This window comes from Manis pentadactyla, chromosome 3 (assembly GCF_030020395.1).
Source record: "Manis pentadactyla isolate mManPen7 chromosome 3, mManPen7.hap1, whole genome shotgun sequence".
NCBI classification, from domain to species: Eukaryota; Metazoa; Chordata; class Mammalia; order Pholidota; family Manidae; genus Manis; species Manis pentadactyla.
The window spans coordinates 190,971,615-190,997,635 of record NC_080021.1 but is presented as its reverse complement, the minus strand read 5'-3'; the positions used below and the strand labels follow the sequence as shown (position 1 = coordinate 190,997,635).

Sequence of the window (26,021 nt, the reverse complement as noted above, 5' to 3'; positions counted from 1 at the left end):
CTACTGTATTGGATAACACAGACAATAGAATAGTTTCATTATTGCAGGAAGGTCTGTTGAATAATGCTGCCCTGCATTGTGCCAGGTGCTTTTCGAGGTCCTTGGGAATACAGAGATGAACATGAGCAAGGTGCTTATCCTCACAGTACTTAATTTCCGGTGGGGTTGATAATGACAGATAAGTAATGTCACTACTAGGAAGAAAGATGAAAGTAAAGTGCGAAGAAAAGAGAACATATGCAGAAACAGTGAGTGGGAGATATTTTACATAGGTAGTTAGGAAATGCTTTCAGGACATTTGAAAGTCACTGAATGATGTAAAAGCAAATCTTGTGAAGACTTGTGGGAAGAACCTTCCAGGTATAGGGAACATCAAGTGCAGAGGCCCTGAAGTGTGAACAGTTTTGACGTATTTGGGGAACAGCATAGAGGCCTGTGCAAAAGAGCTACTGGAAGAATGGTAGACGATGAGGGAGAAAAACTGGCAGTAGTCAGATCACGTGGGACCCTGTGGTCCATGTTAGGGAGTTTGGATTTTAACCTGAGTGTGGTGAAAGACTAAATTAGAGGGGTTTGAGCAGAGGAGTGGCATGATCTAAATTATGTTTGACTTTATTATGTTGAATTTAGAAATAGAATACCAATGAATCCCAAGCATTCACCATCCAGCTGTATCAAAACTGTGGAGCCCAAACTTAGACTGACCATCCTGTGGATAACCAGCCCTACCCTACATACACATTCCTGTTCCTTTACTCCCTTCCTATATTATTTTGAATCATAATTTATGTTTTAAAAGTATCACTGGCTGCTATGTAGAGAACTGTTCTTTGGCAGGGCAAGAGGAAGCCCAGTTAGGAGGCTATTGCAGTAGTCTAGGTAAGCGAATGGTGGCTTGGAGTAGAATGGTAACTAGTTGTTGAAATGATGAGAAGCAGAAGCAGCTGGATTCTGGTAAAGCCAGAAGGATTGGTAGTGTGCTTAGTCAAAGAGAGAGGAGCAAGGATGATGCCTCTGTTAACAGTTCAAATGACAGGGTGACTGCTGGTGGGTAGAGTGGGTAGAGTTCAGTTTATTCATGTTATATTTAAGATGCCTGTTAGAAGTCCAAGAGGAGATGTCAACTATACATACATAGGTTAGGAAGAAGAGAAGAATTTAGGAAAGGATATTAAGGAGCTTTAAGGTGACCAGCTGTTTTAGCACCTCAAGTCTCACATCCCAAGAAATCCCTTAGTTCCTGGCAAAATGACTGGTTGGTTCTCTGCATAGGAAGAAATAAGAATGTTATAATTTGAAATTAGTGTTTTGAGTAGGAGAGAATAATACATTTGCAAATACTGCTGAATAATTTTAGAGAAGTGTATTGGTTTGTGAAAGTGTTAAATACCTGTAAATGGGAAATAATGAAATTGCTGGGGAATAGAATTATAGTATAAATAGAACACTAGGTAGAAGACTTTCATGTATACGTTACAGATAACTGCATTAAGTGGTTCAAATTCAGGATTTTCTTAAATCTTCCTTTTCTCTTGAAAGTAGATAAAATGCAAGTAAAAGTAAGTAAGCTCTGGAAAGATTTGTGGGTGAAAGTTGGATGGCCTAACAGTTTATTTTGATTTTAAAATTTATTTACATATAATATCATGAACAAAAGGTTTGTTACAGTGGTAAATTTATAGTTAAATATTGACAAGTTGTCAAATTTCTCTTTAGTTTTATTGGTTATTTAAAATTGTTTCTTGCAGATTTTCTAATCTTTGCTTATTTTAATAGGAGTCATGGCTTCGAAAGAATTATCTTATTGATTTCAAACACCATTTTATGAGTAATTTCCCATATGCCTTAAAAGAAATAACCAAGCACAGAAGGAAAGAGACAAATAAAAGGTATTGTGATTCTTTTCTAGTACAAAGACTTGAAAAATAATTTAACCTGAAATTATCAGGAAAGAGCCTTCAACTGGGAACTTTATACACTGAGTTGTTTATATCTATATTTTGTGGATAAATAAATAAATGCTTGCTGCAATATGTCTGATCTTGAACGGGTCACTTTAAGTCTGGGGATTAACAGTTTTGTTTTTTTAAGATTCATGAAGTGAAGATACTGAGTGTCAAGTATCAAATGATGTAAATATAAGTTTAATAAAATTTGCTGGGGTGGGTGGTTTATTTGGGAGAGGCACTATGTAATTATTGAATCTCTAAGTGAAAGTATCTAAAAGTCATCAAGTTCTGCTCTCATTTATACACGAGGAAACTGGTAATGAAACTATTATCGGTATCCTGAAGGGAGAATGCTAATTGGAGAAAAATAATTTTCTTTTGTAAAATGAACAGAAAGGGTTATGGTTTCGAAGGTAGAGTTTAAAAAAAAGGTAAGCCTATAAATCAACTTGTGAGCAAAAGTTCACTGCTGATTGGAGTAGTTTACTGGTTGGGACAATTTTCTGGTATGTTGGGAAAATTATAGTTGGCCCTTAAACAACATGGGTTTAAATAACATGGTTCCACTCATACATGGATTTTTTTCCCATAAGTGTATTGGAAAGATATTTGGGGATGTGCAACAATTTGAAAAAACATTTTTTTTCCTCTAGCTTACTTTATTATAAGAATACAGTGTATAATACACACCATACAAAATAGGTGTTAATCAGCTGTTTATGTTATTGGTAGGGTTTCCTGTCAGTAGTAGACCTTTAGTAGTTAAGTTTTAGGGGAGTCAGGTTATATGTAGGTTTCTGACTGTGTGCGTGGTGGTGCCTCTAACCCTTGAATTATTCAAGGGTCAACTTCATTTTTTTCAGAGTGAATGGAGAGCTTTGATTTAGCAGGCTGAGATTGATTAAATCGTGGTTGGGAGTTTATTGCAAAGTGTATAAATAAGGAAAGGCTGATTTGTGTTTTATAGTAATAGAAAGTTTTCTTTTAGAAATATTTGTTTTTAAAAAGTGAGCCATGTTAAAGAAACATTACAGTAAATAATAGTTGAGGCAGTATGTGAATGATTGTATTTTAGAAAAATGTACTAACAAATAGATTTCTTTTTGGGAATCCGAAGACAGATTAAGCACCAGAGAAAGAAAGTGCAACAAGAAATGAGTACTTAAGGAATGAAAGGTCAAAAGGAAATTGACTTGCAGTTTAATCTGTAGAAGAAATCTGGGTTTCCTATAATAAGTTGAATAGAAAGGTCTGTTAAGGCTAAAATAAAAGATCATCTGGAAAGGTATGAAAGGTTACTTGATAAGAAGAGATTTCTTGGGTGTATTATACAGAGTTTTCCTAACTAGTTTAAATAAGGACTCCATTGAACATCCAGAATCTGAAATTCCTGAGGGGTACCACTTCCGGAGAGCCTTATGAGAAAGGAACAGAACAAACTAGGTGGAGGTAGGAAGGGAGCTTACTGGGATTTCCTTTAAGCAGTAGATCATTGTTGTTTTGACACAGTTAATTAGAGTTAGCTAGCTTAATTACTCTTATGCCATTAAACTAAGACAGCAGTTCTCAAAGTGCGGTCTGTGACCCCAGACCACAATGTCAGAACTATTTTCACAATTATTCAGACATTATTTCCCTTTTTCACTGTTCTGACATTTGCATTGGTGGTACAAAAGCAATCGTGGGTAAGACTTGCTGGTATCTTAGCACAAATTAAGGCAGTGGCACTAAACTGTTCTAGTAGACATTGTATTTTTCACCACCACACACTTAGTTTAAAAGGGCACGTCAACTTTGCGTAAAATTGTCTTTAATGAAGCAGTAAAAATTACTAATTTTATTAAGTCACAACCCTTGAGAAAACATTTTTAATACTCTGTGATGAAATTATGGTTGTTTCAAGGAAATACCCTGTGTGACTGTTAGACTTGTAAATGTTTTCCTGTGATGGACACAATTTTAACTTGAATGAATGACAGACAAACTTGGATATTTGGCACTTATTTTCTCAAAAATGAACAAAGAAACCCTATTGATTGCAAGAAAACAATTGACAGTGTTTATACCAATCATACAATCTGAGCTTTAAGCAAAAATTAGTATTTTGGAGAATTTGTATCCATCCCCCAAGTTCTTTCCATATGTTTCCTACATTTTTGCTCTTCTTTTCATGTATCTTGTCTGTCTGCAATCATTTAGAATCTGCTCGACTTTTTTTTTTTCTTACACTATAAAAATATTTCTGCATTTCTGAAGACTTTTAGTAGAATATAGTGTTCTAGGTTTCGCAGTTTTCTTGGAGCACAGTAACACTTTACTTTCCTGGTTTTCATTGCTGTGTTAAGTTAGCAGTGAGTCTACTACTACTTTAAAAGTTCCTTTTTCCCCCCCTCCTAAGATTTTTCTCCTGATCGTGTTTTCTGCAGTTTTACAATGATATTTCTCAGGTGTAGTTTTCTTTTTTATTCTTCCTGGGATTCAGGGGGCTTCTTTATTGGAGATATTGAATCTTCAGTAAAATGTCTTTAAAACATCTGAAAAATCCTCACTGTGTTTTAAAAGATGGTTGCAGTCCCATTTCTCTCATTTCCTATAGACTCCAATTAAATCTTTGTTAAAGTACTTAAGTCATCTATCTATTTCTCTTTTCTTTATCATGCACCTTCCAGGTTTTAATTCTTTAGTTTTGTTTAATTATAGTTGAACAAATACATTAAATTTATTTTCTATTTTTATTTTTTAATTACAGAATTTCTGTCCATTTGGTCCAGCACCATTTGTTTTAAAGACTATCCTCCTTTCTCCATTGAGTTGTGTTTGCTCCTTCATCAGAGATCAGATGACTGTATATTTATGGGTCAGTTTTAGAGCTCTATATTCCTTTAACCTATGTGTGTCTCTTCTTTCACCAATACTGTTCTGTCTTGATACTATAGTTGTATAATAAGCCTTGAAATTGGGTAGTATGAGTAATCCAACTGTGTTCTGTTCTAGTCTTGTGTTGGATATTCTAGGTCTTTTGCTTTTTGTGTAAGCTTTAGAATCAGTTTGTTGATAACTGCAAAATAGCTTGCTGGGATTTTGATTGGAATGTGTTGAGTCTATGGATTTATTTGGGAAGCACTGTTACTTAAACTGCTAGGATAATGGCAAAACTGGGATTAGGTTTTATCTGTAAGTTGGTTTTACTTCCACTCACTTTTTTTATTTTTTATTTTTTATTTTTTATTAGGGTATGATTGATATATACTCTTATGAAGGTTTCACATGAAAAAACAATGTGGTTACTACATTTACCTATATTATCAAGTCCCCACCCATACCCCAATGCAGTCACTATCCATTAGTGCAGCAAGTTGCCAGAGATCCACTATGTCCCTTCTTTGTGATACACTGTTCTCCCCGTGATCCCCCACACCATGTGTACTAAACATAATACCCCTCAGTCCCCTTCTCCCTCCCTCCCCACCCGCCCTCCCACACCCCTACCTTTTGGTAACTAACCACTAGTTCATTCTTGGAGTCTCTGAGTCTGCTGCCATTCTGTTCCTTCAGTTCTGCCTCATTGTTATACTCCACAAATGAGGGAAATCATTTGGCATTTGTCTTTCTCCGCCTGGCTTATTCCACTGAGCATAATGTCCTCCAGCTCCATGTTGCTGCAAATGGCAGGATTTGTTTCTTTCTTATGGCTGAATAGTATTCCATTGTGTATATGTACCATACCTTCTCTATCCATTCATCCACAGATGGACACCTAGGCTGCCTCCATATCTTGGCTATTGTAAAAAGTGCTGCGATGAACATAGGGGTGCATATGTCTTTTTGAATCTGAGAAGTTGTATTCCTTGGGTATATTCCAAGGAGTGGGATTCCGGGGTCAAATGGTATTTCTATTTTTAGTTCTTTGAGGAACCTCCACGTTGCTTTCCACAATGGTTGAACTACCTTACATTGCCACCAGCAGTGTAGGAGGGCTCCCCCCTCTCCACATCCTTGCCAACATCCGCTGTTCTTGTCTTTTCCATGCTGGCCATCCCAACTGGTGTGAGGTGATATCTCATTGTGGTTTCAATCCTCATTTCCCTTATGATTAGTAATGTGGAGCATCTTTTCATGTGTCTGTTGGCTATCTGAATTTCTTCTTTGGAGAACCATCTCTTCATATCCTCTGCCTATTTGTTAATTGGGTTATTTGCTTTTTGGGTGCTGAGGTGTGTAAGTTCTTTATATATTTTGGATGTTAACCCCTTGTCGGATATGTCATTACAAATATATTCTTCCATACTGTAGTATGCCTTTTTGTTTTGTTGATGATGTCCTTTGCCATACAAAAACTTCAGTTTGATGTAGTCGCATGAGTTCATTTTTGCTTTTGTTTCCCTTTCTCAAGGAGATGGGTTCAGGAAGAAGTTGCTCATGCTTGTATTCAGGAGATGTTTGCCTATGTTGTCTGACTTCCACTCACTTTTACCCTGGATAATACACTGAAGTCCTCATGTGTGGCAGGCTCTGGACTTTGACTTTTCCCTTTGAGGCCACCGAAAGGTTACCTCAGTCTTGCAGCTTTTTCTTTGGAATTGGCAGTTGCTCTCAGGACTGAACCTTGAGTTCTGCATTCTCGCTCTTTTCTAGATTTTCCAGTAAATGTTTCTTACCATGTTAGCCCTTGAATGGTTTTGAGATTTTTAAAAATGCCTTCATCCAGCTTTTAAAATTATTTTCAGGAAGGGGATTTGTTCTAATACCTACACTGTCATTACTGAAAATAGGAGTTTCCTCAGTGGCCTGTCTCCCTTGTAGAATTAATGGTTGGTATATTCATTCGTTAAAATTTTGTATATATTACTAGAGTAACAGAATGAATTCTCTGAAGTTTGCAGTGTCTGTTATTCCAGACAGTAACATTATGCAACTTGAGAGAGCTTGGAAATCTCTACCTGTGGTGAAGAAATGTTGCAATTGAGTTTTAGTGTTCTATTTAGTGTTAAATGTGCCTGGTTTGGGGCACTGAGTAGTTTGACAAAGAACCTAATGGTAATTTTCAGTTTGTGGTGTAGACTGCTAGTCATCTGTCCAAGTTTTCATTCTTTCCTTCCTTATGGATAGAATTCCCAGTTTTTAGCTGGAAATATGATTACACAAAATAAAAACTAGATTGCTCAGGTTTTTTTACAGCCATGAGTGGTCGTGTGGTTAATTTCTGTTAAATAGCTCAGACCTCTCCTTCCAGTGTCAGACTTGTACATTGAGTTGTCTTTTGGTAGTCAGTGTGTAGATTTATAACTGAGACATTTCAAGCTCAAAAGAAGAAAAGTAGAGTATGTTTTCTGGATCTTTACTTCTCTCTCTGCTGTATCATCTCTACACTGTCACCAGTGCTTGAATCCTTGATTCCTCCAATCCCTACCATCCTCAAATTCTCACACAGGTATACCCTTAAGCAAACTTGAAATCCAGCTTTTAATTTTTCCTAAATGTCTTCCCTTTCTCAGGGCATTTGTCATCTATTACCTAGATTGGTACAGTAGCCATACTATAGCCATCTTTCTTTATGGTCTTGTAGCTTTCATTTTTCCATCCACAAAATCACCCATCAAAGAAATTTTCAACCATGTGTGCCTGCAGAATTAATTTTAGTGTCCTTAGCTTCCAACTGTTTAAAATCTGCTCCCATATTACCTTTCCAGGCTCATTTGTTGTTTCTAGCCCTATATTTGATGATCCGATAGCCCTTAGGAAATAAAATAGGGAAAAAAATTCTTTTTCCCTTCCTGTGTGTTTGTGGTTCCTCACTGTTGTGTCCTTGCTCGTGCTTAATCCAGGATTAACCTTTTCCTTTAAAATATGTTAGTCTGAGATTTTTTATTTTAATCAACTTTATATTGTTCTGAGCATGAAAAAGTAGGCCCTGCTATTGAACATACCATAGCTGAAATGATTATTGCTTGTCTAACTTGGAAATTTTGTTTTTATTACGGTATTCTGTTTGAGGTTTTTGGAAATTTTTTTCAAGCTTTGAAAGAAATGTGTTTTATTTGACTAGAAAAAACTGATTTTAATATGTGAATCATAAAATTAAGTTGTTTCAGACAGTGCTTATCTGTACCAGTCCTTATTTCACACATAAGGAAATTGTGGCCAGGAGAAATTATTCTCTTCATGATTATTTGGAACCAAAGGCAAGGTCAACTTTGCCTCATTCAAATAGAAGTATCTGCTTTAAAAAAAAATCTTCAAGTGTATTAAGATTCTCAAGTCTTACTTCCATATTACTCTTAAGAACCAAGCAATGTTACAAGGGCCTTTACTTTTTGTGTGAATAGCAGCTTGGGTAATGAATTGAGCGTTATAGACTTTTATTAATTCATGCCTTAGCAACCTTGATTTAATAGTGAATGGTTTGTTTACAAAACAGTGGCCTAAACTTTGCCTACCTACCTGTCTTCTTGGCAGTTTATTCTAGATGGAAATATTTTTTGACCCACTGATAGGTTATTTTAAGTATTTTAAGTGAAGTAGGCATGGTAGATCTAACACTTTATAGATGAGTGTGTCTTTGTTTTTAGCATCAAGCAGTGCACGAGTCTCTCCAATAATGTGGATCATCTCTTACTGAATTTAACACTATCTGATATCATGGTCTCCCTGGCAAATGCCTCAACTTTGCAGAAGGATTCCAACTGGATAGAAACAATAAGGAAATTTGTGACAGAGACCCTTGAAGATGGTTCTAGGCTAAATAGTAAGCAGCTGAACAGATTGCTTGGAGTATCGTGGAGGTTAATGCAGATACAGCCAACCAGAGGTAGGTGGTGCTACTTTGTCCTTATATGAGAAAGGAGCTCTTATGCATGTTGTTAACTGATGACTTGCAAACATTACATGTAGTCAGGTTAATTGTGTTCAAGCTATAAAAAGGTAGGTAGCATAATTACAAAGAACTATCTACTGAAATCGTTTATGGCTCAGAACATCTTTCCCAGTGGGTAGGTCCACTCTGAAGCAAACTGATCAGATTTCTAGTAGATTACAGACTTGGAGTAAAAGAAGGTAGGTGTTATTAAAAGGAAAGATCATCAAGCCTAATGATGAAGAAATAACCTCTTCTAATTTGACTAGAAATTGATCCAAATAAAATGAATATCCTGCTTGTCTCTTTACCTTTTTTCTAGCTTGAACTTATGTCATACTGAGTCAGTTTTTAGTGTGACTTACTAATCCTTTTCATTCAAAAATAAAGCTTTCCTATTTGGTTACTATCTTATTAACCCTTCTAATATCCTGTTTTTTGTCATCCCTACCTAGGTTTGTCGTCCTTTAGGATAATTTATACCGTAATCTCTGGTTGATTTGACTTTTATATTAGGCCATTGCTATAGTACTTTGATGATAGTCATCAGTTTGTGGCTAAGATCTATGTCATAGGAACAAAGTAAAGTACTTATGTGCGATTAGAGAAATTTGGGGACTGGTAAAGAAACATTTTTTATTTATATGCAGTTGTTTCTCCTCCTTTTTAGAGTCTACGGAGTCTCTCATCAAGGCAGTTTATACATTATATCAGCAGAGGGGCCTTCTCCTTCCAGTTCGGACATTGTTACTCAAGTTTTTCAGTAAAATCTATCAGAAAGAAGAACTGAGATCTTACAGAGTCAGGTAAATTTCATTTACTTTGACTTTGTGTCACCAGATTATTTTGTAGTATGTTTAGTTAAGATGATAGAGTGAATAAATCTTTGGAGAAGTCCATTCTTTTTATCTTACTTGGTTGCATTTAAGAAAATTTACAAAATTTTGTAAAGAAGGATACGTAATAGTGCCAGTGATATTATTAATACATATAACTGAACATATGGAGCCTCTGAGCATATATTTCTACTTGTCCATTTAAAGCTAAAGGACAATTGGAACAACCTAAAGCTTCAGCCTTTTCTTTTGCTTCCCATAAAAATTATGGAGGTTGAACCACTAGCCCTTAGTGACATATTGTGGCATGTGGTAAGAATGAAGGCAATAGAAGATGAGAAAGTTTCTAACTTAGTTTGGTGCTATCAGCTGAGATAGACAACACAAAGAGTAGAACTATAGAATTAAAGGATTGAATTTCTGATATGGTGAATTTGAGGTTTATTTGGGACAGGAAGAGATGTTTGGATGAAAGAAATTTGGGATGCCTTATATAAATAGGGAGTTGTTGAACCATATTGGGTCTTCAAGCAGGAGCTTTTCATAATTTATCTAAATTCTCCTACTACTATGAGGTTAGGTACTGTTACTTTCATTTTACAGAAGGAAACAAACTCAGGTTAAATAAGTTGGTGACTGTCATGGGTAACAGAACTGAGACTTAAGTTAGGTCTGACAAAAAGGTCATTTAAAATCACTGAGCTCTTGAGGCACAGCAAGAGTGATTGTTGTTACCTGAGTAAGGAGACATTGGAGATTCAGCAAGTATACTAAGGAACTGAAATAGCACAAATTCTAAGCCATTTAGTGTGGGGACATTCGACACTGAATGCGTTAAGGAGTTAATATAATAATTAACACTAGTTAGGATAAATAGTACATAAAGAGTTAAGTGGCATCTGTCCTTCAAGATAAAAATACAACTTAGAGCCGCAAATTACATGAACTTTTTAATTCAGTGGATAAAACCTTAGAAAGTGTTAGGGCTGAATAAATGATTCTGCTATTCTTGTAAGTTCTCAAATGTTTAAATGAGTAAATATGCTGTTGGTAGATGATTTGTCACTTTGTGATATATTTAAGTTAAATGTATTTCTCTTGTCTTTGAGCATTGTATTTTATTTTGTTCTTGGTCTTTCTTAGGTATCGTAGTAAAGTGTTATCTCGCTGGCTCGCTGGTTTACCATTGCAGCTTGCTCATCTTGGCTCCCGAAACCCTGAGCTCTCAACACAGCTTATTGATATTATCCATACAGCTGCAGCACGAGCAAACAAAGACCTACTAAGAAGCTTACAAGCCACTGCTCTTCAAATCTATAGTAAGAGTTTAACTTTTTAAGGAATCTGGTCTACCCCAATTTAAGAAAGAAGTTTCTAAGGGGGTGTCTTTAGATTGTCTTTCCTTTGAATTATTCTTAATTAGTTATACCTTGGTTAAATTGCCAGAATAAAATATCAAACAGTAAATTCATGTTCAATAGTAAGAATCCTTTATTAGAATAATTTTACAAAGTTAATGGTTGTAGATGCTTTTTCATTCTTAAATTGTCTTTTATTATCACCTGCTATTCAAAGATTCAAAATTGATCAGGTATTTAAAAAAAAAAATCCTTTGAAGCTTTGGTGACAAATTAGTAATTTAATCATAATGGATATCTTATATGATTTCCACATATTAATACTTCTTTAATTCATCCCTAGAACTATTTTATATTTTAAGCAAAAATATCAATAAAAGCATATTGGGATATATGTACATATATAAAGTTTATATTATTGATATCTAATTTACATACCACAAAATTTGCCATTTTATGATGTACATTTCACTGATTTTTAACATACTCCTAAGATGATGAAATCATCATTCCTGTGTATTTCCAGGATATTCTTATGACCCCCAAAATGAACTATACCCATTAGTAGCCCCTCTCTACACCTTCCGTCCCCAGCTTCTGGCAACCACTAGTTTACTCATTGTTTCTATGGATTTACCTATTCTGGACATTTTCCTCTAACTTGAAATACATACTGTGGTGCTTTGGACCTAGCATACAGTTTTCATCTATGTTGTAGCATATACCAGCACTGAGTAGTATTCCACTGGTATGGGTATATTGCTTATAATTATCCATTCTTTAGGTGATGGGCACTTGGTTTGTTTCCACCCTTTGTGGGTTGTATTTTTAAATCTGTTTTCCTCAGTATTGCTTGTGTGGAGGAGAGTGTGTAGTTTAAATTAGGATGCTACTATAATTGCCACTGTTAGCGAAGGTGCTTGTTTTTACCGTTTTGCTTTGGGTCCAATCCATTTTCCCCCAAAATTCTTATTTCAAATAAGACACTTGGGTGTTATGAAATTATTACAGTGTTAAGTATATATGTCTTTATATAATTGTGTTCAGTGTTTTACCTTAGAAAGTATTTTAAGCTGTATATATATATGCTTTACGATAAAACTTTTTTCATATAATTGATATATTAGAATTCAACAAAACACTGAAAATAACCAATTTTATTAATTGAATCCCTGTCTTGTATATCTTTTATAGTTAAATTTAATGTGTCTACCTACTCCACTAGATCCACAAGAAGGCAGTGTGGTGGTTCTCCCAGCGGAGTCTCAGGAGCGCTTGGTCCAGCTTGTGTATTTTCTACCCAGTCTGCCTGCTGATTTGCTTTCTCGGTTGAGTCGTTGCTGTATTATGGGAAGACTCAGTTCAAGTTTGGCTGTCATGCTTATTGGGATACTGCACATGAGGTAGCATGCTCAAGTGAGCTGTATTTTTAACATACAATCTTTTCCCCTGACCTCTTTCACTGACAATTCTTGAACTACAGAAGGCTTTTAAGTCACATACTGCTACTATCTTTATTTGCTCTTAATTCAACAATTAAAATTGTTGATGTTATTGCTAAATAGAGTAGTTAAGTTCACTAGAGTAAGACTGTTTCAAGTTCTTTAGAGATTTGTATAGATAGATAGAAATAGGGTTGAAGTGATCAAAAGCAGTGGTACGGGTTCAGTGGTAGGTGAGAGTGTTATGCTGAAACCTTTTGGTGTTACAGAATTAAAATACAGACCTTCCTTTCATGGAACCTCAGGGTTTAATATAGCTGGTGAAATAAATAAGGTTGTGGATTCAGACGGAATCACCTGAAATCTTTCCTGTATGTGTGGCAAAATATGTATATAACATAAAACTTACCGTTTTAACCAGTTTTAATTTAAGTACATAGTTAAAAGCGTAGAGTGAGTGAAATACATTCACATTGTTGTGTAGTCAGCACCACCACCATCCATTTCCAGAACTTTGTTGGCATCCCAAACTGAAGGTCTGTACCCATTAAACAGTAACTTCTCATCCCTGCCTCCCTCTGCCCCTGGTAACCGCTACTCTCTACTTCCTGTCTCTGAATTGGACTTTTCTTAGGTACCTCATGAAAGTAGAATCATACATTTGTCCCTTTTGCGTATCTCAGCATAATTCTTCAGGGTTCTTTCATGTAGCATATGCCAGAATTTTCTTCCTTTTTAAGGCTGAGCAATATTCCATTGTGTATACACACTACATTTTTGTTTTTTAATCTGTTGATGGACACTTGGTTGTTTCGACCTTTTGGTTATTGTGAATACTGCTGCTGTGAACATTGGTATACAGATATCTGTGTGAGTCCTTGCTTTTAATTCTTTCGGCTGTATACCCAGAAGTAAGAAGTAATATATGGTAATTCACAGTTTAATTTTTTGAGGAACTGCCATACTCTTTTCCACAGTTGCTGCACCATTTTACTTTGAAAGCTTTCCTACTAATACTGTTTCATATTGGGAATGTTCAAAGTATCCTTAAACACCTCATGTGTATCTTCAGTCATAGTACTTTAGTATACAGCAATATTTTTACTGATAGTAGCTTATGGAGATGATCTGATAATGGTTTTAGGCAGAAATTGAAATCTAGGCTGTAGCTGAATAGACTAGTTTCCTTGTGGTTTCTTATGCAAATCTCCTATCCCAGGTAAAGTAGGAATAGCTCATTTTATTAGTAAACCTTACCTTTGTATGCCAGTCTTTCTACCAGTATAGGACAAAGGCTTGAATGTAAGTCACTCAGAGTATTCATAAATGATGATAACCTTACCTTTTAGCACAAGAGAGCTGCTAGCAACATGTGTTTTATGTTTCTTACATGTGTGTGAACATTAGAGTGTTGGTCTTATTTTTTTTCTTTTTTCTTTTTTTTCTTTTGGTATCATTAATCTACAATTACATGAAGAACATATGTTTACTGGGCTCCCCCCTTCACCAAGTCCCCCCCACATACCCCTTCACAGTCACTGTCCATCTGCATAGTATGATGCTGTAAAATCACTACTTGTCTTCTCTGTGTTGCACAGCCCTCCCCGTGCCCCACACACACTGTAGTGTTGGTCTTATTTTTAAGCATTTTCACATTTATTCATTTCCCATGTGTTTCTTTGAAATAAAAAAAAAAACCCTGCTCTTTGTCTAATATAAGCTCTCTGTCTAATTTAATGGTAGGCCTTTAAAAAAATTTAAATGTTATTTCTTTTTCTCTAACTTAAGTGGTTTTATGTTACCAGCATCCAGTAGAGGGCACTCTGGTCCTTTCCTATGACTATAGTTGGAGAATCTATTTTAACATTTGGTTAAAATCATCTTATGAACACCTTGAAGTTGATTATCTTTAGAAGCTGTATTTAATATCTTTACATCAGTTATGATTTGCTTATGCTTAAGAACTTTGGTCAAAGATGTTTTCAGAAGTCTTTTAATTTTTTCTGTGGAGACTGGTGAGTGTTGAGATGTTTTTTGTGAGTTTGAGATGTGAGTGTTAAATTTTGCTTTCTCCACCAAGTTAGTATTTTCACAGGGCCTATTAGTACACCTCCTGTCTCTCTCTGGGTGGAATGTTCCCATTCAAACAAATCTCTGTTTTAAAAAATTATACAAAATTAGGACTTTTCAGCTTTCTTGGGCCAATGCCATTATCATTGCTCCCTTTTCTTAGATTTAGAATTTAAGAAGAATGTTTGGTTCCATCAGATGTGTGCTGGGTTGTTACATATCTTTGGTTCTCTCTTCAAAATATCCCCTTTTCAAAGTATGCCCTTAAGCGAGCCAACTTTTCATTATCTCTCACCTGTACTGTTATAATAGTCTTGCTTCTCCGTCTCATCTATCTTGTGCACTGTGCCAGACTTTTAATCATTTCTGACTTTTGTCACATTAACTGGACTGAGATCCAGTTTGAGGTTTTGTAGTTCTGACACCCTGTTTTATCAGTTGATTTAAGAGCTGGATACTACCAAAAAAAAGAATGTTTGTTAAATGTGTGAAAAACCCATCAGCTAAAAAATGTTGGTGTTCATTTATTTCCTAATAAGTGTACTTTGAATTGCTGCCTCTACCTTCTTTATCACCCATTTACAGTTTTTTAGACTTTGACTTTTGGCCCATTACAATGCTACTATTCCACTGGCCTTTCCTCATTCCTTATCCTCTCTGCCGCTAGTTTATTTACATGCAACTTGATTATGGGGAACTTAAGACATGAATATGGAAAGTTAATCTATGCTGTTAGATTAAAATCTCTGAGAATGGAGAAATTCTTAGGCTTAGAAAATTGGCTTGGGTTTTAAGGGTGAATATATGCCCTGGTCGGCCAGAAGCAGTTCCAGTTTACCTATTTCTTCCCAGCATGATTAGTAATAGCATCCCCTTTTACTCTCAGAAGTGTTTTGGCTCAGGCCGGGTATATGGTCATAATAGTTTCAAGTATAGTGTGATAAGATAACACTGCTTTCCATTTGTATCTGACTCTTAGATGAATTTGCTAATACCCTCTTTAGCCATTGGATGGCAGAGTTGATTCCTGTTTTCACTGGGTTTTCTAGAAACTACGATTTTCTACTCCTTTCCATTGAGCATCTGGCTTTTTATAACCTCTTAGCTTGTGATATTCCCTTCAAAACTTTTTGCTTTTGGTTGTAATAATACTCAGATGGATATTTCCATTATTGTAATTTCCCAAATTTTAAGAATATTAATAAATATAATTATTTTAATGGTAAAAATTTATTAAGTGCTTTTATTTGAATCAGATTCCTTATTTTTTATGACACTTATTCAAATACCTGGTAAGATTTGTATTTTCAACTTGTTGGATCTGATCATTCTCAGTCTTTTTTGCCGAATCCATGTTGACATTTGCTCTATTCTCTTCTTAGCCTTACCTTGAAGACAGTTTTTTAAAAAGTCACTGGAAACTGATCTTCCAGCAGGAACTAGATAATCTGCATTTACTGAGAAGCTGCTTTACATTTAGCTATTCCCTTGAGTTCCTTACCAATACTTTAACTGCACTATTGTGAAGTAGACCTAGTTATGGCTTTGCAAAGCATAGGAACACATAGTTATTTTAGAGTAGCTTTAAATGGAAGCATTCTTTGCCTAATTAAGATAATTTTGCTTAAGTAGGAACTGGAGCTTGTTTAAACTAGCCTCATTTAAGCAAGCAAGGTAAGACTGCAAACCAAGTAGTAGATAACTAGTAGCTGAACCTATTATTGAAAAGAGAAACTTCACTTGGCTCCTTATAGTCTGATTTTCAGGTAGTGTGGAAATTCCCAGTTATACCATATGTGTTGTCCAGTTACGCTTTCTAATAAACTACATAAATATATATGTGTTGATAGTTAAAAATTCCATATTTTGGTACTTGAGCCCTTATATGAAAGTTAATGCAAATTATGGGTTTTTTTTAAAGCTATTAGTCATACTTGTTTTCAGTAAAGTAATATGGTTATATACTGTGCTATTATTTTTGAGTCTTTTAAGTTGGGCACTTCCGGTAATAGTTCTCCCATTGTTTATTATATAGATCATCATTTTCTGGCTGGAGATACTCAGACTGGCTGATAAGTGATGTGGACTATTTCAGCTTCTTATTTTCAACACTTACAGGTAACCACATTCACTTGCCAGGTTAAGGAAAGGAAAAACCTGGTATGAAGATTATCCTAAGATTTATTGTCTTACCTGTTCGGTTTTAAGTTTTAGAGATGATGGACAGTCTATCTTGGAATGATTTTCGCTGATTAATAAGTAGAAATCTTTGAAGGAATATTTGTATTGTTAGCCTCTGGAGGCAGGGAGATGTATTATTCATCTTTAAATCTCTCCTGGTACAAATACCAAAAACTTGGGGATTATTTGAATGTCAAATGATATTTTTATTTCCTTCTTAGTACTATTTTTCAGCTTCACTTCTACCTCTCTTTACAGTGAATTGGATACATTAACTCTTTCAGATAGCTAGAGAAAGTCGCATTGTGTACTTTTTAAAAATGATGAAGAGAATATTTATTTTAAACATGTTTAAAATGTTCAGCTTGACAGGAAGAGCATCAGATTTCGATGAACTGTTTTCTACATTCCATTTGCCCTGAAAGCAAAATTGGTAAAATGAGTCTAGAAATGTTGTTAGATGTGTAAGTGTTATTATTATTGTTTTAAATGATTGTACTATTTCAACATTTCCATTTTAAACGTAGGTGATAATGAGATTCTTTGAAATTTCCTGAAGACTTGAAATTAGAAGTCTTAACAAATATATTAAGTCAGAATCCAAAAAGAACTTGACAGGTTCTGATAATGAATAAATCTGGCAAAATAAATATTATATGAAAGATAAATGTAGACTCCTACATGTTTAATAGTTTTAGATATATACATTTGTGATAGAAGCGGGGGGCTTTAGGTTTTAATAAAAGTACCTATCAAAAGGTTTAGCAGTTTTAGAAAACTCATTAGGAGTCTGCTGTGATGTGGCTATCACACTAGATGATGACTCTTCAAGCTGTGTTCATAGAAATACAGTGATCTGAACATCAAAACAGCTGGAGTTAGACCACATTGCTGGGATTCTGATCATTCTGAGAACTATCTTTCAGGAGTGACTACGGCCAATTGCCTACGTAGGTCAGGCTAAGTGGAATAAGGGTGGTAAAAGAATCAGAAATTTTGTTGTATGAAGTGTAGTTGAAGGAACTATCTGAAAAGGAAAAAAAAAAAAAGACTCAGCAGAGATAGTTTTAAAACATTTTGAGGGCCATTATGCAAGAGACTATAGAGTTTTGTATATGTATGAAGGAGTACGTTCTTTTATTTGTTAGTTTGCTTTTTTAAAACTACTGTTAATTGGAAGGATTATATGCCTTGCACATCTATAAGGGAGAGTGGTAAAGTCCACAGTATAAGCGGTAAAACGTGTTTCTTGCTATATTGTAGATTGAGTCAGAACACATCCTTGTGTACATAATTATGTCAATTTTACTACTTCCATTGCAAGCAATTCATTTTTGCTAAATATTGCATGAAATACAGAAATTTAGAGAAAGCAAGATAGCTTAAAGAACTTAACTTGAAGTCATCGCTATTTTTAAAAATTTACAAAGAATGTCACTTGCTTTGTAGTTTATTCATTTCCTTAAATTGACTTCCTTTGTACTCAAATTAGGGTTTTCAAAAGAGGAGTTGACTTGGCTTCAGAGCCTTCGAGGAGTTCCTCATGTCATCCAGACACAGCTTTCTCCTGTGCTGCTTTACCTTACGGACTTGGATCAATTTTTACACCATTGGGATATAACAGAGGTAACAGTGCATTTAAAAAGACAAATATTAAATCAGTTCATCAGCCACTAATAGTTACCATAAAATAGGATCATGTCATCTGAGATGTTCTTAGAGACACAAAGTAGTGTACATGATCTGTGTGTTCTGAAAGCACTTACCGTGGACAGATTTATGTTCTAAAAGGGGAGTGTTTTTCATTAAAATTATGTCATTAGAATAGAATAAATCAGCAGTTTGAATGATAGAGACAAATTTTATTTTTTCCAACTTAGCATAGGATAGATAGGTTAGATCCATCTATGGAAAAGAAGAAAGGTTTCATGTAAAAGGAAAAGTTTGACTTGGTATTGAAAGATGGGAAAGATTTAAGTAGGAATTGGTATCCTTGAAGGTGGCTTTTTTTTTTTTGAACAAAAGATTGAGCAGTTCCTTTGGTTTTAAGAATTAGTATATAGTTTATTAAAGTTAGATTTAAAATTTCATTTTCCTTAAGTTTTAAAGTTCAACTTTCTAATCTTAATTTTTTTTTTAATCTTTTTTTTTTTGTAGATAATTATTTTTTATTGAAGGGTAGTTGACACAGTATTACATTAGTTTCAGGTGTACAACACAGTGATTCAACATTTATATATACATGATAATTCTAGCTACCAGCTATCACCATACAAAGTTGTTACAATAACAAATCTTATTTTTAATATATATTAAGTCTAAGTAATCATTTAAAAAGGGGTCTTTGGTTATACTTAGTTCCTTTTATTAACCTGGTTAAAATTACTTAATATATTTGCTTTTTGTTAGGTAGCTCAGTTTTCTGACACACCTTCACAAATGTTAAAGTAAGTCTTCAATATCTTAGTAAATTAGGTATAAATATGAATAGTCTTAATATCTTTAGTTTGGTATTGTTTACAATGAAATTCAAATTAAAGTGACATCTCTAAATTAATTATAGGTATACTTTAAATGAACTATAAGGCTGATTTTTTACCCTAATAGGTAAAATTGTCTTATATGTTACAAATACATAAAACTAAACATGCAAACACATCATAAACATTAACACTAAGGATCTGATCCTCTAAGACATTTCTATATTAATTAATTTCTGTTATTTACTTTTTCACTTTCTTCCCTTTCATTAAAAAGTGCTTGCCCATTAAGAATGCAGTTATGTCATCACATAATTTTGGTTTGAGTTTTTCCTGTAAATTTTGAGGTTATGCTCTCTGTTGGCTGATTTTCCTTTAATGATTTAGAAAGCCTTAGCCAGAACACTGAATATGTTCTTTCCTTCTAGCTCCTCTAATTGCCAGACCAAAAGCCTTTTTATAATCTTGTCAGTGTCCTCAACAGGGTAGTCCCAAGATTCAAGTTACAGCCTACTTTTTCTGTTTTGTTGCTATGCCAGTTGGTTTTATTCAGTTGATCTGTTTACTTCTTTCATTCTATTCTGAATACTCTGCATGTTCTTCCTATCTCTTAGAGCTATGTCTTTTCTAGATACTTAACACAGTTCTCTCGTGGCTTTGTTCGACTCTAGTCACAGTACTTAGGTCATCCCAATGACATTTATCTTCTCTCTGTTACCCTAGTGCCTGGTAGCATTTTTATATGTAGGCTTCCCCAAAATACTGGATTTTAAAAAGTGAAAATAAATAATGAATTGGGTAACCAGCCTAATTATTTAATATTTGGAATTTTATTCCACAGTAAATGAAGAGAGATAAGAAAGGTAGATTGAAGTTAAGGCCTTAATAATAATAAGGGTAGTTCTTTTAAAGAACATACTGTTTTCTAATACATTTAAACTATCATGATGTATTGGAGATTCATGATGTATGGGGATTATGTGAGTCCCAGCTTTCAGGCATAGATTTGCCAGTGTCTCTTTTGGTAACTTGGACATCTCATATAATTTTACACTGATAATTTAAATTTTTCACAAGCATATCTATGTAAAGTGAAGGCACAGTTGTTATGAGAATGTGATCAGCTATGTTTCTGAATATTTGGCACAGATACATATTAGACTTCAGGGTTGCTGTCTTTGAAATGGTGACATAAATGAGGAAAATCTGAAAGTCTCATTTTTAATTTTTGAAGTTTGCTTAAGAAAAGTTTTCAGTTTTCTTTTGGATAAACTTTGCTGTATTTAAGTTGACTTTTTCATGTGAAAGTATTTGAAATATGCATTGTTTTTGACCTCCTTAATGTAAAAATTTTTCTAATTATTTCATTTGAAGTTATTAGTATAGTAGGAATATTTAGTTGTTAAAGTTTTATCTCCTAGACCAAAATTATGTTTTAAAAATGAGACTTTGTTTTTGAGTAGGTATTCACAGAGTACAATTCAAAACAGGATAATAGTGGAAGTCTTCTTCCCTTTCCTTTCTCTTAGCCACCCATTTTGCCTCCCCAGTTTTAAATGTATTTCTGTTATCTTCTGTGTCTTCATAAATGACTACATATGTTCTTTTTTTTTCTCCTTTTATAAAAATAATGTACTCTATACACTTATTTGGACTCTGTCATTATTACTTAGTATTTTTGTGACCATTTTTTCTGAGCACTGAACATTTAAAAAGTGAAATAATTGTTTTTCAGTAATTTGTTTTTATTCAGTGTACGCTGTAAGACATCTATAGTAATCTAATCAGCAGGTCATTCTTTTTCATTGCTGCATAGTATTCCATTGCAGCAAGATACCATGACTGATGCATTTTTTTCATAGTTTGAGTATTTTTAGCTTCTACTTTATCTCTACTTTTGGCATATTAGCTGTGTCTCTTTGTTTTAGGTGTTTTTTCTCTCTAACTAAACATAGTGTATCTTCAAATTATATTATACCACTTCATGCCACAATGTAATGTGTAATAATCTGTGAAGTCATTCTTATCTTTGTTTTTTGATAATGTCTTTCTCCACATGCTTTTTGTCCTACATATTTTTAAGATTTATTACTTCTTTCATCAGTTTGATTATGTTAATGACTTGGTGTTACTTTCTTTGTGTTTCTTTTAGCTTGATGATTGATGATTTTTATTAGGTTTATAGTTTATTGTGTTGGGAAAAATTATTGGACGTTATTCCTTCAGAAAAATGTTTTGGTTTCCCGTCTTGGAACTCCAATTACATGTGTATTAAGACTACCTTATCTGTCCTGCAGAACTTTGAGATTTTCTTTGTTTTTTTTTCTGTCTGTTTCAGAAAGTGTGCTATGTCTTCAAGTTCACTGATCTTTTCCTCAGTATCTAAACTGCTCTTAAATCTAACCAAAAAAGTTTTCTTTTTTAAATTAAGAGTTTTTTTTGTATTTTTTTAAGAGCAGTTTTAGGTTCACAACAAAATTGAAGGGAAGGGACAGGTATTTCCTATATACTGCTCCCCCTGCCTCCCTAATATATATGGCTTCCTCCCCACCAGATGTTATCAATATCCCCACCAGAGTGGTACATTTGTTACAGTCAATGAATCTGCATTCATATAATCACCAAAGCCCACAGTTTATGTTACAGTTCACTCTTGGTGTTCTGTATTCTGTGAAGTCATTTGTGGGTTTGGACAACTGTGTAATGACATGTCTCCATCATTATATGGTATACAGAGTATTTTCACTGCTGTAAAATCCTTTGTGCTCTGCCTATTCATCCTTATCCCAAACCCCTAGCAAACTGATTTTTTTACTGTCTCCATAAATTTGCCCTTTTCAGAATGTCATATATTTTGAACATACAGTTATATAGCCTTTTCAGATTGACTTCTTTCAGTTAGTAATGTTCATTTAAGGTTTCTCGTATGTCTTTTCATAGATTTGCAGCTCATTTCTTTTTAGTGCTGAATAATACTCCTTTGTCTTGATTTATGATTTATCCATTTACCTACTTGAAGGACAGCTTGATTACTTCCAAATTTTAGCAATTATGAATAAAGGTGTTAATAAATATTCATGTGTAGGTTTTGTGTGGACATGTGTTTTTAACTCTTTGGGTAAATAACAAGGAAAGCAATTTCTGGATCATATGGTAAGAGTGTGTTCAATTTTGTAGGAAACCACCTGTCTTCCAGTGTGGCTGTGTCATCATTTTGCATTCCAAGCAGCAGTGAATGAGAGTTTCTGTTGCTCCACATCCTTGCTAGATTTGGTGGTGTCAGTATTCCAGATTTTGGCCATTTTAATAGGTGTGTAGTGGTATCTCTTTATTATTTTAATTTGCATATCTCTGATAATGTAGGTTGTGAACATCTTTTTATATGCTTGTTTGCACTTCTTCTTTGTGAGGTGTCTGTTATGGTCTTCGGCCCACTTTTTAATTGGGCCGTTTTAATGTTGACTTTTAAGACGTCTTTGAATATTTTGGGTAACAGGCCTTTATCAGATGTGTCTTTTGCAAAGATTTTTTTCCCCTTCTGTGGCTTGTCTTTTCATTCTCTTGGTATTATCTTTCACAGAGCAGAAGTTTTCAATTTTAATGTAGTCTAGCTATTAGTTATTTCTTTAATGCATTGTGTCTTTGGTATTGTATCTGAAAGTCATCACCATACTCAAGGTCATCTAGGTTTTCCTCCTACCTTCAGGGGTTTAATTGTTTCTCATTTTATTCTTAGGTTTGTTTATTCTATTTTGAGTTAATTTTTGTGAAATGTGTAAGTGCTCTGTCTAGTTTTTTTTTTTTTTTTTGTAGGTGGATATCTGATCGTTAATAGCACCATTTGTTGATAAGACAATCTTTGCTCCATTGTCAAAGACCAGCTGACTGAGGGTCTATTTCTGGGTCCTCTGTTCTGTTCCATTGATCTTTTGTCTCTTTCACCAATGCCACATTGACTTGATTATTGAAACTTGGTAGTACTTTTTGAAGTTGAGTAGTGTCAGTCCAACTTTGCTTTTCTCCTTCAATATTATGTTGGCTATTCTAAGTCTTTTGCCTCTTTATGTGAACTTTAGAATCAGTTTGTTAGTATCCACAAAATGGCTTCCTGCAATTTTGATTGCATTTGCACAAAATGGATCAAGTTGTGAAGAACTGACATCTTGGCAATATTAAAGTCTTTTCTATCGTTCATGAACATGGAATATCCTCCATTTATTTAGTTCTTTCAGTTTTATTCACTAGAGTTTTATAGTTTTCCTCATAAAAATCTTGTACATATTTTGTTGAATTTGTATCTAAGCATTTCATTTTTGGGGTGATAATATAAATGGTTTTGTGATTTTAATTTCAAATACCATTAGTTCATTGTGGTATATAGGAAAGTGATTGACTTCTGTTATGTTAGTGTTGCATCCTGCAACCTTACTATAATTGCTTGTTAGTTCTAGCTGTCTTTCTTTTTTTGCTCAATTGTTTCGTGTTTTCTACATAGGTGATCATGTCATCTGTGAACAAAGACCAATTAATTTAAAATTTTAAATACTTTTGTATCTCAAGAGCTTTTTTTGTATCTTGTTTCTCTGCATACTATTTTAACTGCTTAAACATTTATAATAGTTTTAGTCTATCATTTTTTTGTCATTTATGTTGATGAATTTTTCTCCCAGTTGTATGGCATATTTTTTATGCTTTATGGCATGTCTAGTAGTATTTGTGTGGATTATAGGACAATTGTAATTTTAAGTGGTAGATTTTGTTGTTTTATGAGTGCTCTGTTCTGTTCTGGCAGGTGAGCAGGTTGAGTATCAGCTTTATCCTTTTGAGTCTTGGTTTTAAATTTTGTTGGGGTAGTTTATCAGAGCAGGTAACCTTTACTAAGTCAAGGATCAGCAAATTACAACCTGTAGGCCAAATCTGGTTTAGCCCTGTTTTTGTGCCACCCTTCATTTAAGAGTGGTGCTTACATTTTTTAAATGGTTGATGAAACAAAAATACACAAGAATTTGTGGTAGAATCTTAATGTGGCCTGCAAAGCCTAAAATACTGTTTGGCCTTTTACTGAAAAAGTTTGCCAACCTCTGCCCTACTGCTAATTTATTCCTGCTGTAAGTATGTTCTTTTTCTGAGTATCATGGGAATGACCTGGGTGTTCTGTGAAGATTTGCCATTCTGGCTGGTTAGAACTCAAGCATTTCTCTGCTTGATGTTTGGGAATTGTTTCGCTCACAGCTGCTGCTTGTTCTTTGGCCTTGTGGAATTTTACCTTGTGCATGCATAGCTTTGTATTCAGCGTATACCTGAGGAGACCAGAAATTACTTTCAGTTTAGGAGGATACAAACTTGGCTTTATCAAATGGCCTCTTTTGGAGGACAGAGAATCTTGCCAACTTTTTCACCATCTCAAGGGTCCTCAGGTTAGATTCTTACAGCACCCAGCATTTCCCAAATTCTTAAGCTGCAAAAGCAGAGAGACTGAAAAAGCTAAGTCGGTAGTTTCTGTGACTCATGGTACTAAAGAAACAATGATTAGGTTAGTAAGTTCCTAGTCTGGAAGTGTCTCTGGGATTCAGTGGACACATAAGCTCTCATTGCAGACCTTTGAAGGCTATACTTAGTAATAGACACACACACACACATTGAGTGTAGATTAAAGGAGAGTTTCACCAGAGAATGGCTGAGGACCTCTGTAGACCTTGAAAACTATAAAATATTACTGAGAAATATTAAAGATGATCTAAAAACATGCAGGGATATCTAATACTAATGTATTGGGAGAGTCCAGCATTGGAAAAATGAGATTTCTCCCTAAATTAATCTTGTAGTGTAGATTCATTGTAGTCCAAATCAAAATCAGAGCAGATGTTTTTGTGGAAATTGAAAAGGTGATTGTAAAATTTACATTGATAGGCAGAGGGCCAATAATAACAAGAAAGTGTTGAATAAAAATAAAGTGAGAGGAATTATACTACTAGATATCTATTATAAAGCTATGGTAATTAAGCAATTGGGATAATAGGAAAAAGCAAATGGGGCACAGAAGACTCTGAAAAAACATGTTTTCTAATACTAGGGAATCCATGGGTGGTTTTTTTTTTTTTTTTTTTTTTTTTTATTGAAGGGTAGTTGACAACAGCATTGCATTACATTAGTTTCAGGTGTACAACACAGCGACTCAACATTTATATACATGATATTTCTAGGTACCAGGTATCACCATACCAAGTTGTTACAATATTTTGACTATATTCCTTATGCTATACATTACATCCCGGTTACTTATTTATTTTACAATTGGAAGTGTGTTTATATATATATATATATATATATATATATATATATATATTGTGAGGGCATCTCTCATATTTATTGATCAAATAGTTGTTAACCACAACAAATCTCTGTATAGGGGGGTCAATACTCAATGCACAATCATTAATCCACCCCAAGCCCAATTTTCGTCAGTCTCCAATCTTCTGATGCATAACGAACAAATTCTTACATGGAGTACAAATTCTTACATAGTGAATAAGTTACATGGTGAACAGTGCAAGGGCAGTCATCACAGAAGCTTTCGGTTTTGTTCATGCATTATGAACTATACATAGTTCAAATATGAATATTCATTTGATTTTTAAACTTGATTTATATGTGGATACCACATTTCTCTATTATTATTATTTTTAATAAAATGCTGAAGTGGTAGGTAGATACCAGATAAAGGTAGAAAACAGAGTTTAGTGTTGTAAGAGAGCAAATGTAGATGATCAGGTGTGTGCCTGTAGACTATGTGTTAATCCGAGCTAGATGAGGGCAATAAACATCCATGTATGTAGAAGATTTCTCTCAGAA

The 26,021-nt window shown here is 34.4% G+C and overlaps 1 protein-coding gene across 2 annotated transcripts in view; it reads left to right on the top strand.

The window, feature by feature from the left end:
• TEX10 (testis expressed 10) overlaps positions 1-26,021 on the top strand; it is a 44,858-nt gene that overhangs the window by 7,854 nt on the left and 10,983 nt on the right. For both annotated transcript variants that reach the window (XM_036888382.2, XM_036888384.2), the window contains exons 5-11: positions 1,777-1,889; positions 8,519-8,757; positions 9,473-9,608; positions 10,782-10,957; positions 12,222-12,399; positions 16,544-16,626; positions 18,182-18,315. In XM_036888382.2, coding sequence (XP_036744277.1) covers positions 1,777-1,889; positions 8,519-8,757; positions 9,473-9,608; positions 10,782-10,957; positions 12,222-12,399; positions 16,544-16,626; positions 18,182-18,315 — 1,059 coding nt within the window. The remainder of the gene's footprint in view (positions 1-1,776; positions 1,890-8,518; positions 8,758-9,472; positions 9,609-10,781; positions 10,958-12,221; positions 12,400-16,543; positions 16,627-18,181; positions 18,316-26,021) is intronic.